General features: G+C 41.8%; 1 protein-coding gene across 1 annotated transcript in view; it reads right to left on the bottom strand.

The window, feature by feature from the left end:
- Nucleotides 1-1813: 1813 nt before the first annotated feature.
- Nucleotides 1814-19086, bottom strand: part of Tktl1 (transketolase like 1) — a 32379-nt gene continuing 15106 nt past the window's right edge. Inside the window, exons 7-13 of the mRNA XM_074062505.1 lie at nucleotides 15723-15887; nucleotides 10544-10700; nucleotides 8372-8502; nucleotides 6274-6357; nucleotides 4507-4603; nucleotides 4230-4349; nucleotides 1814-2512 (exon numbers count right to left, since the gene is read on the bottom strand). Of these exons, the coding sequence (XP_073918606.1) occupies nucleotides 2340-2512; nucleotides 4230-4349; nucleotides 4507-4603; nucleotides 6274-6357; nucleotides 8372-8502; nucleotides 10544-10700; nucleotides 15723-15887 (927 nt within the window). The 3' untranslated portion in view covers nucleotides 1814-2339. The remainder of the gene's footprint in view (nucleotides 2513-4229; nucleotides 4350-4506; nucleotides 4604-6273; nucleotides 6358-8371; nucleotides 8503-10543; nucleotides 10701-15722; nucleotides 15888-19086) is intronic.

Consider the following 19086-nt stretch of genomic DNA (forward strand, 5'->3'; position numbering starts at 1 on the left):
CTCCATGGGAGGGAACTGGAGTAGCAGGTATACAGTAGGAGGACTTAGAGGCTAATCTCAAACACAAGGGTCCAAGGTATCCTTCAGTGTTCACAAGCCTTCACTCCCAGGCTCCTGAACAAGTAAGGAACATTCAGCACCTTCACAAGTTACATTCAGACCCCTGAATTTAACACCTTGGCTACTCAGAGGCTACAGCTAGGACAAACTAGCAATGGAACACATTCCTTTCACCAGATCACTGGCCCCTTACCCCTTACCCTATTTGTCCTTTTCTGCCCAGCACCTTCTAGTGGACTGAGTCGAGGGTTTTCTTCCCTGCGAGTTGGAATTGTGCTTTTATCAAGGATATTTGTTGCTCCACTTAGGCTGTCAGCGTGTGCTTATGTGCTGTTTGGGCTGCAGAGCTACCAAATTTGTCATTTTATACCCCAAAACAAGCATGGCCACTCAAGATTGTGGCTTGCCTATGTTGATGTATTACTTTATAGTAAACAATGCTCTATAGATTGATCAGCACCTTCCAGTTGTTTCATACAAAATTGTGATTAACCCTGCCCCCCCCCCACACAAAAGGGTAAAGAGAATTGCTGTATGATCCAGGGATTCCACTCCTAGCCACACACCTACCTGAGAAGTGAAAATACATATTTACACACAAACTTGTGTATGTAAATGGTTCTGAACAGCACTATTCACAGAAGACAAAAATGGAAACAACCCAAATGTCCATCAACTTCATGATGGACAAATGTGGTCTATTCACGTAACAAAATATTATGTGGCCATAAAAGGAATAAAATTCTGACACAGGCTACATGAAATTAAAAAGCACTTATGTTCAGTGAAAGCCAGACACAAAAGGTCACATATTGTATGATTCCATTTTTTTTTGCAGTACTGGAATTTGAACTCAGGGCTTCATGCTTGCTAAGGGAAGTGCTCTACCACTTGAGCCACTCCACCAGCCCAATGTACGATTCCATTCTTATAAAATATTTAAAATAGGCAAATCCATATACAGAAAGTACATCAATGGTTATTAGTGAGTGGGATGGTAAATGGGGAGTAACAAGGGGACAGGATTTCTTGTGGAGGCAGTAAAAATGTTCTAAAATTAACTGAGTATACTAAAAATCCACTGAACTGTGTACTCTGAGTGATTTGTATGGAGTATGAGAAACAGTGATTACCCTGAGATAAGTGAGGTAGACAAAATTTTTTTGCCTGTTTTCTAAAATCACCCTTTATCAACTGTTACTTTCAGAAAATAATTTTGAAATCTTGTGAAATAAGTACAGCAATTATCATACTCCTTTTACATGCCAGGAAACCAGCTCAGTAGTCTAATAAAGCAGGAATGAGAAAGCCTGTAGGACTCCTAAGTCCCAGGTTTAGTCTACCACACATTGCAGCCCAATTCCTGAGGCAAACTGGTCATGACTCCCAAAACCGCTGATTTCTATTTAATGAGGGTGATAAAAATAAGGCATGTGACATACTAGACACATCCAGTATGCTTTTGAAACTTAGGCCCATCTTTATCTGGCTGGTATCTTTATTGTATTTCAGCCAGTGGGAAGGAGTTGGCTCGGGCTTGCCTTTTCAAGGAAACTTACTGTTTCCTAGTAAGTAGTTTGTCTGCAGTCCATTATCCTTTTCCAGGTTTACTGTTGGGGGCCATGGCTGTCTTTCTGTCTGGTTGAAATAGAAGCTCCTCCCTTAGGTCTGTATCAAAGAAGATAACTGAATCTCATAGATGGCGCAAAATGAACAGAACAGCTGGTTTTGAAATGCTTTATTAACACTGACTTGAACGGTGTAGAGACCAGGACACTTCTTGTGCCCTCATGTCTCCACAGAACAGTCACTGCAAGCAGCATAAGACATCCTATCATCTTATCGCTATTGCTCAACAGCCTCTGAACTGTGGAGGAGAGTGAAGGACATTCCAGGGCAACTGAAGTCACATATTATCCAGGAAGCTGGTAGGAAGGCAACACATGGCACCTCAAAATGGGAGCAGCAGTATGGATCACAACGCTATAGTGCTATGAAACCCGGGCTACTGAAGTTTACAATTCAATGCACATTTTCTTCACTCATCTGTAGTCTTATCAAAAACTCTAATAATTCAAAAAAGAGCCTAACATTTGTATACATAGTCATGGTTTAAAAGGAAAGTAGTTAACTGAAATGTATGGATTGGGAATGAAGATAGGGATTAGCTGGCTTTGCTTTTAAGAGAAATAATCATAACAGTTTAGATTTAAATGTTTTTGGAAGCATAAATGTAAGATAAAGTGGCTAGTCTTTTAAGACCAAGGCCAATAGCTAATTTAGCTCATTAAAATGCATTTCACGGCCATGATGATGTGTCTGGCACTGATTCCAAACATGTCCAGCAGTTCACTGTGTTTCCCGCTCTGAGGCACTCCCACCACTGCCAGCTGATGAACCAAGATGTCAGGCTCCATGGAGACGGCTGCACAGACAGCTTCCCCAATGCCACCTGGGGAAGTGAGGGTGTGTTAGGATCTTTTCTGGAAGTGGCTAGTAAGCCTTAAAAGCCTCATAATATAGAGACCTTTGAATAGTCTCTTTGTTCCTATACTTTTTTCCCAACTGGCCAAAGAATTCTCATTCTAAATTGCAAGTCTCTATGAGCACATGATAAAAGCGAGAGCACACAAGGGAGGGGTGAGGATAGGTAAGACATCTAAAAAATTAGCTAGCATTTGCTGCCCTTAACGCAGAGAAACTAAAGCAGATACCTTAAAAGCAACTGAGGCCAATAGGAAAAGGGGAACTGGAACTAGAGAAAAGGTTAGGTCAAAAAGAATTAACCTAGAAGGTAACACCCACGCACAGGAAATCAATGTGAGTCAATGCCCTGTATAGCTATCCTTATCTCAACCAGCAAAATCCCTTGTTCCTTCCTATTATTGCTTATACTCTCTCTACAACAAAATTAGAAATAAGGGCAAAATAGTTTCTGCTGGGTATTGAGGGGGTGGGGGGGAGCGGGAGGGGGTGGAGTGGGTGGTAAGGGAGGGGGTGGGGGCAGGGGGGAGAAATGAACCAAGCCTTGTATGCACATATGAATAATAAAAGAAAAAGGAAAAAAAAATTTCATAAATAAATAAATAAATAAATAAATTGCAAGTCTCCTAATTGCTCCCTCCCCTGCCTAAAGCCGGGGCTGCTTTCAACATGGGCTACATGAATTTGGAAGTCTGTGGAGCTGAGATTCTCAAACCTGTCAGGGACCTGAAAATCACTAAAGACAACAAATGAACTGTGCAGAAGAGTGACTGGCAGGCCTGAGGCTGTTAGCCTGAAAGGTCTGCACAAGTGCCCTGTGATGCTCCAACACTTTCCCTGATGATAAGGGTTGTCTCTGTGTCTGGACTGTTTGTACAAACAATGCACTCACTTTTTTCTGCCAGGAGTTGGGAATTTTGGTACATGCCATGCCAGCCTTCAACAGAGAAATGGAGTGCCGAGTATCTAGTGGGTAGTGCTGAGTATCCCTGGGCAGAAATGGCCCATGTGGGAAGTGTTCTTTGTATCCCTCACGAGGGGGCAGGGGAGGTTTCTCCAGTCTCCACCAGAGGTTCTTGCCACATGTACTTCCCTTGTGATTAACTCAGCCTAGAGGAAAAGTGTCTACAGATCCTGGGAGTCTTTTTAGAAAACCGCCCATCAGGATGTGGTTTTGGGATTTTTCATGAGAACAGGAAGCACCTCATCGCATCACATCATCTGCCTTACCTAACCTTCCCAGGCCCAAACATCACCCAAGCCCTCTCTCCCTGGCACAGCACACTGTTTTTCTGCATGTGCTATGTTGTTTGCTTGCAAGGAACTATTTTTTTAAGGGGGAGAGTAAACTATTAATCAAAACTCAAAAGTAGCTATAAAAGCTGTGACTGTTCTCTACTGAGAACATACTTTTATGTTGCCACCAACCCATTCCAGTGACTGGGCACTGTGTTGGGGACATTCAAGTACATATGGGTGCTAATCTATGCTCAGAGAACCAGTCTACGTGGGTGAAAGAGACCCCCTACATTGATTCACTAACAAAGAGCAATGATAAAAAAGTATGTTGGGTGAGTGCTGGCTGGCGATGATGCCTGAGAGCACAGTACATTTCTAAGTAAGGAAAATGGAAATGCTTCTCTTCAAAACAAACTTTCAACACCATCCCCAATGCCTCTACACACCTTCTGCGTAGTGATCCTCCACTGTGATAATTCGGCCATCTGTGGCTTTTGCATTGGAAATGATGGTGTCAGTGTCCAGGGGTTTGATGGTAAATAGGTCAATGACACGGATAAAGATATCTGGAGAACAGCAATACCAGGTTGGTATAAGAAGCAGACTCAGAATAAAGTATATGCAGGGATAAAAATAAAACACCAGTTGGGACACATGAGGTAGCCGGAGTTCTAGCCCTCTGCAGCTTGAACTTCAATGTTCAGACATAATCAACTAACTGACCTTCTTTAGAAAGCTCTTCAGCAGCCAGCAGGGCTTCATGTAGAGTAACTCCAGCTCCAATAACTGTGACCTTGTCAGTGATACTGTGGCGGACGACCTGGTATAGGACCAACAAAACAAAATGCTACTGTTACTCCCCAATACTAACAATTTCAATTCACCTATAAAGAGGTTGAATCAGATCCATTGAAACTATTCCAGGAATGGTGGGAGGGGAGATAAAGGAGAATGATGGAGGGGGTGAATTCAACTATGACATATTTGTAAATGTCACAATGTACCTCCAGTACAGCAAGACTCTGGGTTTGATTCTTAGTACTGTAAATAAAATAAATGTATGTATTTTTTGCAGTGCTGAGGATGGACTCCACAGCCTTGTGCATGTTAGGCAAGCAAAAAGCACTCTAATGGTCTAGCATGCACAAGGCCCCGATATGTGTGTATCTGTGTATATATACACGCAGATACACATATACATACCCATATACCCTTTCCAAACCCAGCCCTTTCATTACCTGTGCTGTGCATGTTATCACACACACTTTAACTTACATGCTTTACCATTAGGAAATTAATTTTTGTCAGGACTGAGAAAAACTTAGGGAAAAAACCACAAAAGACATATGAGAAAGCTCTGCAAACCAAATGAATGTCACGACACCCTGCCTTCACAGGGTGAAGAAATCGATATATAACTTTATGTTTTAAGTGTGGAAATACAGAATGGCAGAATCTGTAGTTAATGCTGAGGGCAGCACTATACTGTTTCCATTTAGTGCTGTTTTCCAGCTACTAATGGCACATGGTAGACTTCTGAAAATAACTATTTTACAGTAGCACTGCACCCATTCAGAACCAAGATACAGTTGTTCTGAGTAGCAGCATCTACTAGCATCATTTCCTTCACAACCAAGTTGATGTTACCTGTTGCTCCTTCAAGAGTGCCTAAGTATCTCACATGATTACAAAGAGTATTAACGGCAGTTAAAACTGATTATGGTTCCCCACATGTGACTTTAAAAGACAGGCAGAGTAGGAGGCGGATACTGCCTAGGCCTGAATCCTGGCCATGGTGCTCAGGAGTTGTGAAGCCTTGAGTAAGTTGCTTACCTATTCTGATCCTCTTTTACAACTAGGGCTGATAAAGTGAGCTTCCGAGTCCTTTTGTGGTAACACCACAATAAGGAAGTGTTCAGTAATGCCAACCTTTGTCAGCAGGCCTGCAGGAAAGGCTATATCCCATGTGCAAAATCAATCTCAAGGTCACAGCATCTCCAGTGGCATGACAGTTCATGTATTCTTTTCTGCCTGGTATTAGATATGTAAAATCTGAACAGAACAGACCTTTTATTCATTTGGACTGATTTTTATTGTTTTACTTAGCTGGAGGCTATAGTAACAGTCAAGATGCTCAAGTACCTTCAAGATAGCATTTCTTTAAGAGTTTAACAAAGCCAAATGTGGTGGGTGCACACTTATAATTCCTGCACTAAGAAGGCTGAGGCAGGAGGATTGGGAGTTCCAGGCCAGCCTTGGCTACACAGTCAGACCCTGTCTCAAAAAACAAACAAAAGTTCAGTAAGAGACTCTATTTGGAAAGATGGAAACTACAGACCAAGGGGAAATTGTCATAAATGTTCCTTTCTGAGGAAAAGGAGACTAAGGTCACAGGCAATATTTTAAAGACAAGAGCAAAGTAAAGATGACAAGCAAGGTTTAGAACAATTCTCTTCATATAAAAGGATACTGGAGAACCTAAACTCTTACCTTGGCCTCTCCGATCTTAAAGGTTTCTTCTGTGGTGTAAATAACTGCAGTTTCAGGTCGGCTAGTCCGAATGAAGCACATTCCCTAGGGTATAAATGCAAACAAGAATACTAGTTTAGAAAATCAAACTAAAATTCACAACTAATACATTACCAAGAAGTAGGAAAGAGAACTGGACAATTCTTCACACTACATACAGCTTTGGAGTGTACATTTTGGAGTAAGGGAGAAACATCTATAACCACAAGTCATATGTCTGATAGTGCTGCTGGGCTAGGCAAAAGCCTGAGCAGGACCCTGTTGGACATTCTCAACGACAAGTTTTCCATGCTGCACTATTAATGAACTTAGGAAAGATTTCCCAAATACACAATGACTTGTGTTCATGGAACATAAAATTCAGGTCAGGGGCACTGACTCATGTTGAGCAGAAATTGAAGACTATATTGTTAAAAATTAATTTTGCCACAATATAGTGTGTAATGCTTCATCCTTAGAAAGACCTTAAATATCTGAATGTAAAGTGACTCACTCTTTACCCAATAAGGTGTAAATACAGTTTTACTACAAACGTGCACATATGTATATTTGAGTATGAATGAATTCTCAAATACCTAAAGTACTTGCTAAAAGTCATACATATATAAATAATGCATTATAAACTAAAACATTACTCAGGAACATTGCTCTGTGCAACCATGTTACGTAGCAGCTTTATTCAGTGTGTCCTCAGTGAAGCGTAATTCAGCTATAGACGAGCGCACAGATCCTAAGCGTAGTACCCCCTGAACTATATACATAACCACTGTCCAGGTCCAGAGAGCATGTCTACCAGCTTGGTATTCCTTCATGCCTTTTTTTAGTCCCTCTCCTCACCCTAAGAAGCAACCTCCACTTGCATTCTATCATAATCTTGTTTTACCTCTTTTGAACGTTCTAGGAATGGAATCTGATAGCATGTATGAAATTATAAAATGAAACAATCTCCAAGACATAGTAAGTATGGGCTGGGGAGTGGCTCAGTAGTAGAGCACTTGCCTAGCATCCCAAAGGCCCTGAGTTTCATCCCCAGAGCCAAAAATAAATAAAAAGCACAAAAAAAAGATAAAGTAAAAAATCAAGTACAGTGTAGTATGTATAGCCTGAGCTTACTCATAAAAATAGTCAAGATCAGTTGGAGAGGTTGGAAAGATAAACATTAATCCCCTAGACTCCCTTGCAGCTAGGGTCAGGACAGGAATTTGCCTCTATGTGATGCTCCTGCATGAGATCTCAGGGGGAGTATGTGAGGCCATAGCCACACTCCTGTCCTTCTGAGCTATTTCTGACAGCAGGGTCAGGGGTCCTGGGGTTTGTCTGAAGTAGTGACTATGGTCCACTCTCCAGCTTTCTGGATTTCAAGAGGCCAGTGGTGGCAGCAGCAGTGGTTTTTTGAAATCCCTGACTGCAGCAACTGGGGTTTGTCTTAAGTCCTACAGGCCCAGTGGTGGCCTCCGAGGTGGCAGCACCACTGGTGAGTGAATGTTATAGTTTGAGATTCTACCTGGGGCCCACACCTGCTACTTCACAAGCATGGTTTGTTAAGCCTCTTTTCTAGCCCGGTGCCAGGGTCACACCTGTAATCCTAGCTACTGAGGAGGCACAGATCAGGAGAATCATGGCTCAAAGCCAGCCCAAGCAAATAGTTCGTGAGATCCTATTTCGAAAAACCCCTTTAGAAAAAAGGGCTGGTGGAATGGCTCAAGGTGTAGGCCCTGAGTTCAAACCCTAGCACCAAAAAACAAAAACAAAAACAACAAACAAACAAAAAAACCCCAAAAACCTCTTTCCTGATTAGAATATGCAGAGTGTTCCTTATTTCTTGCCCTAAGACTTGACCGGTGTCTTTCCTTCTGTATCATTTGACTCTTTTACAATGCCAATGTGTTCATGTGAATATCACTTATTGTTGTCATAATTATACTTTTAAAAGAATCCTATCACCAAATTTTCTATAGTGTTACTTTTATGCTAAAAATTGAGAAAAATCTTATCAGTTCAAAAACTTGTAGCAGAGCCTGAAAACATTTTGTTAGAACCAGTGTCCCCTTAAACATACCTTGTGATTGGCTGCCAAGTAAACAGCATGCTCTGTGGAGATGGCATCACTTGGATAGAAAATGGTACAGTTGGGGACTGCCCGGAACATGGCCAGGTCTTCCAGGGCCATCTGGGAGGGGTCATCTTCACCTGAGAAATTCAGTTCAACAAAAACATGAACACAAATTCAGGTTCCACCCTGAGGCTCCATTGCTCTTGAGAAGCAACAACTCCTTGCCACAGGGTGCCTAAAACTGTGGCAGAGCCCTAAAAAATGGTTCACTGGTTGCTATAAATCATTGTAATTTACATTGAGCTTCTGCATGTCTACATCCCTCGAGAGCTCACTGAGGCCCCCATGTTAGGCTCCCAAATGACCTTTTAGATCAATAAACCACTCTGTTTTTTTCTTTCTTTTTTGGTGGTACTGGGGTTTGAACTCAGGATTTGTGCTTGTGAGGCAGGCACTTTACCACTTGAACCACGCCTCCAGCCCTATTTCTTAGTCACTTGGTACTACTGTCCAGGTTTACTCAATGCTCTCTTTCCCGAGCCTCAGTGGCCTGAGTCAGACCTACCAAGTCTCTCAGTGACCCTGTCCTCTTCTCATTAGGAGGGCCCCTCAGGCATTGCCCTTCCTTCTCTGTTCTACCTTTTCTCCCTCAAGACAGTGAAGTGTCTCACTCATTTCTCAAGGCCTTTTAAGCAGTTCAACCATGACATACCTTTGGGATACCCTAGGGTGCCCTTTGGGTATATTTGGGATCATAGTTTCTGGCCAGAAACACTGCAGAAAGAGAAACTGTAATGTACAGAGGGGTAGCCTAGCTCTTCTCAGCTAGGAAGAGGGCTGTCACCATGCACACTGCTTTGCCTAGAACTATTTAACCTCAGAAGCTCAGCTCTTCTCTAGATTGGATTTAGAGTCACTTGTCTCTGTAGGTGACTTGATTTCCAAACCTATATTACACAGCCTCAGGCAAAGACTCTGGGCCCCTTTCTTGGGCCCCTAAACCTGTCTACCCTGCAATGCTGCTGTGCCTCAGTTGCCTTGGCTCTCTGCTCTCACTCTATTCACTTCCTGGGCAACCACCTGTGCCTCAGCTTCACTTATTTGGACTCACAGCTTTTTATCTAGATCTTTTTTATAATCTAGTCTCACAGGAAGTCTCTTAGATTGCTCCCCAATGTGAATCTGCAGCATTCTAGGAGCAAATTTTTTTTGAAGTACTGAGATTTGAACTCAGGACCCCGTGCAGCCCTTTGAGCCACACATCCAGACTCTCTAGCAGTAAATGTAGTCATATCTACCTAGTAAATTTGTCACATCTACCTAGTGTCTCACCATAGGCATGTTATCCGATTCATCTTTCCCACATCATTTCTGCTTTCTTTTGGTGGTACTGGGGTTTGAACTTAAGAGCTTCAGGCTTGCTAGACAGGTGTTCTACTACTTGACCCCAGAGCCAGTTCTCCCACATCATTTCTGTCATTCACACACACAATTCCCTGCCATCTCCCAGGCGAAAAACTCCTGGATGCTTGCTTTCTGTTTTCACACAGCTTTGAATCCTTCCATCTGTTTACTTCTTTCTCTAGACTACCAGATCCACTCCTAGTTTTCTACCCTACTGCTAACTCCCACTTTATTTCAGTCCTCTCAGAGCTTCCCTGTTTCTTGTTGTGCCTTCTAGCCCTCCCTGCCAGATTGTTATTCCTAGAATTAAGTTTCATCAGCATATGTCTCTGAATTACGGCTCCCATTGCACAAAGGTGTCACGACTATCCCATGTCCCCTTTCATCTGAGTGACTGTCCAGCTACTCAGAACCCTCCCTTTTCTATGCCCTTGCTACTTATCTGAGTTAAGACTGTGACCATACAGAGGGCAGTTAAGAATTCTGTGCTGTCCTTATTCATATCCAGTACATGGAAACAATCTGAAGAGGCCTCAGGACATATAATTATTTCTCAATGACTGACTGTGGGCACTTCAGAGTAACACCAAGAGATTTGCCTCAAAGATTACCCAGAGTACCTAAAACATTGAAAACATGATACGGCTTTTCAAAAAGAAGTCTTGAATAGTCAAACTTCAGGAAATAATAAACAAATGCAAGGTTTGAGTGATCACACACTAATCTTTCTCTGTAGAAGAAAGCTATCAAGATGATGGCATTCAGAACTCATACCAATGGATATCCCACAATGGGAACCAATGAAGTTGATGTTGATTTGAGAGATGGCTCCCATGCGGATCTGATCAAATGCTCTGGTCAAAAAGGCAGCAAAAGTGCTAGCAAAAGCAATGGTTCGACCATTGGTGGCACAGCCCAGTGCCACGCTCACCTGCAACATAAGGAACACGAATCAGAACATTTCTGGATCACATCCCCTCCCCCATTTTAGACCACACAGTCCTTGTGATGATAACCTCTACTCTGTAGACCCTAGACTGCTGTGTAGTCCTATCACATCTTCTTCCCATGCGTTCTCAAATCTCCTGAGCACTCCTTCCTGCCCTTCCTGCTCAGGTGGCACCTTCACCTTACATCTCCTGGGGACTGAGAAATGACAAGATAAAAATTTTCCCATCTGCCCCATCCTCCCTCCACTATCCTGTGTTATGGACGCTCCCTGAGAAGGATTTGCCTACAGGTCATCCTGGATCTTGTCCTTCTCTTGCGTTCTCCAATCATGCAAGGATTTCCCTATTGAATCAGTCTTTCCCATTCTCTTGGATCAACCTATTACCACTCAAATAGTGCCAGTACCTTCCATTATCACTCTCCCATTTTGTTCTGTCCTTTCCAGAGTCTGCTGCACATATACATTCTCCTTCACAGAAAACTTTTCAAAAAATTGGCTATTAGACATTGTCCCCACTTTCTCATTTTTCACTGTATTCACAGACTAATTTACCTAGACCGCCACTCACCAGTGACCTCAAAGTGGCCAAATGTAAGAGGTCTCTTGATTTGAGACGTCTCACTTGACCTCTTAGCAGTATTTTGCACAAGTCACCCCACTTTTCTCAAGGCACATCCTGCTCTAAGTTTCTGTGATGTTGCAACAGAATCAGTCCAGCTATCTCTCTGGATGTGCTGATCATGCACCTCGTGCTGATGGGCAGCTGGAGGGAGTCCTCCAAGGCCCTGGCCTCACTCTTCTTCATTGGCCCTCTGGCTACTCTGATCTGTATATTGCAGTGATCTCATGTTATATTGCTATTCCTTAGCTTCCTTGGAACTCCAGGATTATACACCCCGGTAGGGGTTCCAACTAGGGTATGAACATCTCCAGGTGTAAACAAGCACTTTCCAAGGGTGATGTGGCTATGGCTGGTTTCAAAGTCAAGATCCTTGACTCCTTTTAAAAAATATTTACTTATTTATTTAGGTGGTACTGGGGTTTGAACTCAGGGCCTATACCTTGAGCTACTCCACCAGCCATTTTTTCTGAAGGGTATTTTCCAGATCAGGTCTTGCAAACTATTTGCCTGGGCTGGCTTTGAACCATGATCCTCCTGATCTCTGCCTTCTGGGTAGCTAGGATTACAGGCGTAAGCCACCGGCACCTAGACTTCTTTTTCCATGTTCTTTTTATGGTGCTGGAGCTTGAACTTTGGGCTTACCACTTGGGTCACGCCTCCAGTCTTTGGCTTTTAGTGCTTTCTCAGATGGGGTCTTGAGTTTTTGCCCAGGCCAGCCTTGGACTGTGATCCTCCTACTTTTACCTCACTAGTAGCTGGGGTTACAGGCATACACACCACCATGCTTGGCCCAAGATCCCTGACTCTTTATCGACTGGGTTCTACATTCATCTGCCAGAGAAAAGGACCATGGTCTCTTCTCCCGTTATCTCCCTAGCAATCACCTTCAGCAACCTAGCCCCCAAAAGGCATGTTCTCACCCACCTTAATTTTACAGTGGGCAGTATTCAACACAGTAAAAACTTCAGACTGGATAAAAGCAGACAACTTGAAATAATCATGCTGGCACTTAGAAAGTGAAGAACTTAAATGATCAGATGATAAACTTGCAAGTCAAGAGGTTCCAAATTCTTTCAACAAAACTGAAGGAGAACCTAATGGAACTTATCAACCCCACAAATAATTTTTACCAACATTAAATGAAAGATTACTATGTGACTTCTGACTTGTAATGGGGAAGGAATTCAAAGAACTGAGTTTGATTCCTATGATAAAAACTTCACTTGCACCTATTATTTATTTATGTAAATAAGGTTTATCAGCACTTACATCATTAAAATGAAGGCCAGGAATATAATTTGTTCTGAATCTTATTCAAATTAAAAGTTTATGTACTCATTGATATTTAAGCTAATAATAACCACAGCAGCATCTGGAAGGAAAAAAAATTCCAATGCTCAGAGGCCTATAGATATAAGAAATTAAAAGCTGGGCACCAGTGGCTCCTGCTTATAATCCTAGCTACTTAGGAGGCAGAGATCAGGAGGATCGAAGTTCCAGGCCAGACCTGGACAAATACCTCATGAGACCCTATCTCGAAAAAACCCATCACAAAAAAGGGCTGATGTAGTGGCTCAAGGTGTAGTAGGGCCTGAGTTTAAATCCTAGTACTGCAAAAAAAAAAAAGAAAGAAATTAAAAACTTATATGCATATTTTTGTTGTAGAGAATGATATATTAAGGAAATAGAATAGAAATAAGAATTCAAGTAGAAAGCACATTTAATTTCTGACAATGAGATGTCCTGGAGTAATCTTTAGTTGGATGATTTGAGTATTAATTTAAAACATTGAAACTTAATAAAGCCAGATATGGTGGTATATGCCTGTAATCTCAGTACAGAGGCAAGAGAATTACAAGTTTGAAGTCAGCCTGGGCTACATGTCAAGATGTTGCCACAAAAACACCAAAAAACCAAAAAACCAAAAACCACCCCTTCAGATGCTAACTTTAAAACTTGGCAAATGCAGCTTAGCAAGACACATTCAGCAATTTTGAGAGTGAACAATTTGAAGATAGCTCTGTTTGCCTCCACCTCCAGGGCCCAAGCAGAGCTCCTGATGATCCTCCAAAGTCCACTCGTCCCCAAGTCTTACCTATCTCAAGAGGTGACACCACTTCCCTCAGGCGTTCAGACAGGCAGCTCACTGCTGCTCTCCCACAAGTGGAGACTTCTGGATCCGATTCTCTCCAAAGTCGTAGCCTTCCCCACAAGTCCTTCTTAATGCTGCAGGACCTTGGAAAGGACGCCCTGTCCCTTTCTGTCAAAGCCTTCCGGTGGTCTCCCCGTGAACTTCAAGAGACTCAGGGATGCTGAAAGTGGCTTGTATGATGCTCGGAGACCTTCCTGAGCTAATTTCTCTCTGTGCTCACCAGGCTTTTATCACACCAGGCTTTTATCACACCGGCCTTCTCTCTACTCCTTAAACATCCCATGCTTTGACCTGTCACCTCACAGCTGCCAAACCCTCTGCTGAGAACAGCATCCCCCACATCTGTACACTCACTCCTTGTTGCCTGAATCTCAGCTTCAATGTCACCTTTCCTGAGAGGCTGTTCCTAATGATCCTTAGTCACACTGCTATCGTAGCCACCTCTTTCAAGCATGATGCTAAAAACCACCTGTTTGCTTCTACTTTATTGGCACAAAGTACTTGACTGCTTAACTGCTGACTGCAGGAGTCAATGAAGCTTTTTTTTTTTTTTTTTTAGTACTGGGGGTTGAACTCAGGGCTTCTGCTCTACCATTTGAGCCATAACCCCAGACCTTTTTTGCTTAATTTTTTCTTGCAGGATCGTGTGTTTTTGCCTGGGGCTGGCCTCAGACCATGACCATTTTACCTATCACCTCTTATGTAGCTGGGGTAGCAGATATGCACTGCTACACCCAGCCTGTTGGTTGAGAAGGGGTCTTGATAACTTCTTCCCCTGGACTGGCTTTGAACTACAATCCTCCTGATATCTGCCTCCTGAGTAGCAGGGATTACAGTTGTAAGCCACCACACCCAGCAATCTTTTTGATAGGAAGGTCAATCCAGAAAATTAAGGATTACATTTCTTTTCACTCAAAATGACAATATCTTAATGAGACCCACAAACATGCAGATTCTTATAACTGTGATGACATGTTATTGAAAAGGAATGCTTAAATTCTACCACTGGTGTGGTCAAGGAAGTGTAAAGCAACAAACAGGCCTACAGAGACCATGCAGAGCTGCCTTTGAATGTCCATCTAAACAGGGCTGCTGCTTGGCTCCAGACAACTGGCATCAGAAAGAAATGCCAGCCTACTGGCAACTCTTCCCATTTTTTTATGAGAATCTAGAAATTTGGATTCCATGTAAAATCTGATTTTTAAATGCTGGCAAGTCTTTAAAAAATTTAAATCCCACTTGTTTCAAATAAAGTATTCATGGCGTTCGTGTGAGATCTGCTGGCCCATGGTTTTCTGGCTAGAAGAAAATCACTGAGCTACTCAGGGATGTTTTTAGCCTCTTTTTTTTTAAGACAGGAGATGGGTGTCATCCTCTATGCTAGCATATGGGTTAGAGTTCAAAGGGTTTGTTTGCATTAACTTCTTTCTCTCGAGAAGGGTACATGTGCATGAGACTCCCTGCAAAATACCACTCTGGGCAAAGCTTTACCCAAGGTGCCAGCTCTAACTATTGGCATTCTTCTTTTTTGGGGGGGGGGACTGGGGTTTGAACTCACAGTTTTGTGCTTGCAAAGCAGGCGCTCTACCGCTTGAGCCACACCTCCAGTCAAATTTGGTCTGGTTATTTTGGAGATGGAGTCTCTAAGACTATTTGCCTGGGCTAGCTTTAAACCTTGATCCTCCCAATCTCAGCCTCCCCAAGTAGCTAGGATTACAGGCATGAGCTACCAGCTACTATTGGCATTCTCAATTCCAATTCTCAGTCTCAATTCTCGATAATACTATTGCAATTAGTGTAACATTTATGTATCTATATTAAGCCCTGTGTTCCAGGGTGGGGGGAAAAACCCACATTTCTGATAGCTGCTAAACCTATTTGCCTCTGTGTGACTATAGGATTGTTTAGTTATGAACTGGATGGGACAGAAAGAGCTACTAGGGAACTCAAGATGCTTCAGGTCTGCACCCTTGGCCTGCTGCTCTCCACCTACCTGAACAAGGTACCCAGAGGTGTTGGGGAGTCTATCACACCCCTTCTAGCTGACCTAGAAGCCACCTCTCCAACTTGTCTGGCTACTTACCTCCAATTTCCCAGACAGTTTTTAATTCTGGTTCCTTAGCTTTTCTAAGAGGAGAAAGTACACACAGGGTGGAACTCCCCTGTCCAGTGGAGCACTGATGGTCAATAAGAAGACCTGAGAGTCTCACAAAGTACACTCACTCACCATGTTCTGCTCAGCAATGAAACACTCAATGAACCGCTCAGGGTGCTCTTTCTTGAATATCTCAGAGAACGTGGAGTTCTTGGGGTCACCATCCAGCACAATAACTCTGTCATTTTCATGGCTCAACTTAGCCAGAGCCAAACCACATGCTTTCCGAGTAGCCATCTAGAAGAGTTAAGTGACAAGAGCTTCTTGGAAAGCACTTAGAAGGAAGGTGCAATTTTATACAATTACAAATTGCTACCTATCTTGATGAAGAAATTCTTGCTTCATAAACATGTATTGCTAGCCAAACTTTTTTTGGTGGGACTGAGGTTTGAGACAGGAAATCTTAAAACCATCCTTGGCTCATTGAGAATCAATTTCTCAAAAATGTCTCACACATGGGTAATATGGTGCCCAACTTTTTCTCAAATTGTGCTCTTCTTCATTCACATACTCCTAACCCCCATTTTCCAAGCAGGAAAACACTCTGTAACTCAACAGCAAGACTTTAAACATTAGTGGTTCTCAATGTATTCTTCACATAACTCTGCTATATTAATTGGCTTACTGCCTAAAAATTCAGATTGCATTTTATTTGAAACATTTACTTCAACTAAATTTATACTCTGTCCCATCCGTACAGTTCATTACAAATTTTAAAATTCATCTTTAAAAATGCAAATGCCTCTGTGGCTTTTTCTTTGGGAGTGGTAGTGGAGTCTGAACTTGCAGCCTTGTGTTTGTAAGGCAAGTGCTCTAGTACTTAAGCCATACCTCCAGTCATCCATGCTTTAGTTTATTTTTCAAGTAGGGTCTGAAACTTTTTGCCTGGGGTCGGCCTTGGAATATAATCCTTTCATCTTCATCTCATGTGTAGCTGGGATTATAGGTGTGTATCACAATACCCAGCCCCTCTGTGGCTTTTAAATGAAAAAACTGGTAATACGAGTATTGAAAAATATAAAATACAGAACTTTAAAATCATGATACTGATAATAAAATTATTCAATCAGGATACTGTTCGAGATTGAATTTATAAATTTAGAGAACTGACATCTTTTTTGTTGTTATTCTTGTTGACATCTTTACAATACTGATTTTTCTATTAAAAAACAAGGTTTGAGCCAGGTATGCTGGTGCACACCTATAATACCAGCACTGGGGAGGCTGAGGCAGGAAAACTCAGAGTTTCAGGCCAGCCTAGGTGACACAGCAAGATCTTGTCTCAAAAAAAAAAAAAAAAAAAGATAAAAGCCAAGGTTTGACAATACCTCAAATGGTTAAACACAGAATTACCACACAGCTCTTCAATTCTACTCCTATGTACATACTCAAGATCTCTCCCATCTATACAAAACTAGTACAAAACTGTTCAAAGCAGCATTACTTCCAATAGCCAAAGGTCTATCAGTGAATGAATGGATAAGCACATGTACTAGATAAACAAATGAGTTATGATTCAATCGTAAAAATGAAACACTGGTATATACTTCAACATGGATGAACCTCAAGAAACATTGTACTATATGGAAGAAGACACAAAAGATCACACATTTCACAATCCCATTTATAGGAAATGTCTGAAACTGGTAAATCTAGAGAGACAGAAAGTATATTAGTGGTTTCCAGGTGCTAGAGGTAGTAAAGGAGAGAATGACTGCTAACCAGTATGGGGTGTCATTTGGGGTTATGGAAACATTGTAAGATTGACTTTGATGATGGTTGATGTTGGCACAACACTGTCAATATGTTAAAAACCACCTTATTTTCTTTTGGTGCTGGGGACTGAATCCAGAGCCTCACACATGCTCTACCACTGACCTACACCGCCAGCCTGATTTGTATACTATAAGGTTTTTTTTTTTTTTTGATGGGCCTGGGATTTTAACTAAGAGCTTTGCATTTGCAAAGCAGTCACTCTACCACATAAGCCACACCTCCAGTCCAGTTTGCTCTGGTTATTTTGGAGATGAGGTCTCAAGAACTATTTGCCTGGGCTGGTCTTGAACTGTGATCCTCCTGATCTCAGCTTCTCAAGTAGTTAGGATTAGACATGAGACAACTGGCAATCAGCTCTGAATCGTATACTTTAAATGAGTAAATTATATGGTGTATGAATTACATCTCCATAAAGCTGTTTTAAAAAATAAGGTTTGCCTCTTCATTTGTCTTCATTCATCCATGCAAGCACTGTTACGAAACAGTTTCTTAAAATAGTTTAAAAACAGGAAATGTGTGAAGACAGTACAAAATTAAAAAGTTGTAACAGACCAGGTGCAGTGGCTCAAGCCTATAATCCTAGTTACTTGGAAGGCAAGAGATCAGGAGGAGTGTGACTCGAAGTCAGCCTGGCAAAAAGCTTGTGAGACCCCATCTCAACCCATGGCTGGATGCAGCAGTGCACACCTGTCATTCCAGCTACAAGGGGAAGCACAAACAGGAGGATCATGGTCCAGGTTGGCCTAGGCATAAAGTGAGATCCTATCTCAAAAATAACGAACAGAAAAGGGGCTGGTGGAGTGGCTCAAGTGGTACAGCACCCTCCTACCAAGCATAAGGTACCGAGTTCAAACCCCCAGTACGGCAAAAACAAAACAAAACAAACCCAGTTATACAGGATATTGAGTAAAGAGGCTGTCTTCCTCCTGCTCCTGTCCCCAAGCCACCTGGTTCCTTTCCCCAGAAGTAAATGGCAATAACAGGTTTGTAAGACATCTTTTTTAGAAAGGGCCTAAGCATACATACTTGGTGAGAATTTCTTACATACAGCACATTGTCTTCCTTTAGGCTTTAGTTGTACAAGTATCTTAATATAGATCTTGTATATTTATTTTTAGTTATTTTAGGACTACCAAAGAGGATCGTTCTTCTGGTAACTGCTAACTAGCTATTGTTACTAAAGGATATGTTAGTTCTCTTAGTGGTTTCAGTTTTTATCTTTGTTTCTTCTTGGTTTTTTTTTTTTTAATTTTTTTATTATATTATTGTTGTACTGGGGACACACTGTGATATTTACAAAAGTTCTCACAATGTATCATAGTTGAATTCACTATCTTATTTTTGTGTTTTGAGATACTGTATAGCCCAGGCTGGCCTAGAACTCGCAATCCTCCTGAATACTGGGATTACAGGAATGAACCACTAAGTTCAGCTTTCTGTTCTTATCTTCAACCATTTCTGGTTCTTTTGGGTTTTCTAGACATACAACTTAATCACTTTCTTTTTATCAGTACTTATTTTTTATTCTTTCATTTTACAGCAATAACTAGTATGTGCAGAGTGGGGCTGGATCTCTTTGCCAGATTAATGAGAATGTTTTTGACTTTAGATACAAAAAGGGCTCTAGATTTAAGATACTGAGATCTACACATGAATTGAA

Source organism: Castor canadensis, chromosome X, assembly GCF_047511655.1.
Source record: "Castor canadensis chromosome X, mCasCan1.hap1v2, whole genome shotgun sequence".
Taxonomy (NCBI): Eukaryota; Metazoa; Chordata; class Mammalia; order Rodentia; family Castoridae; genus Castor; species Castor canadensis.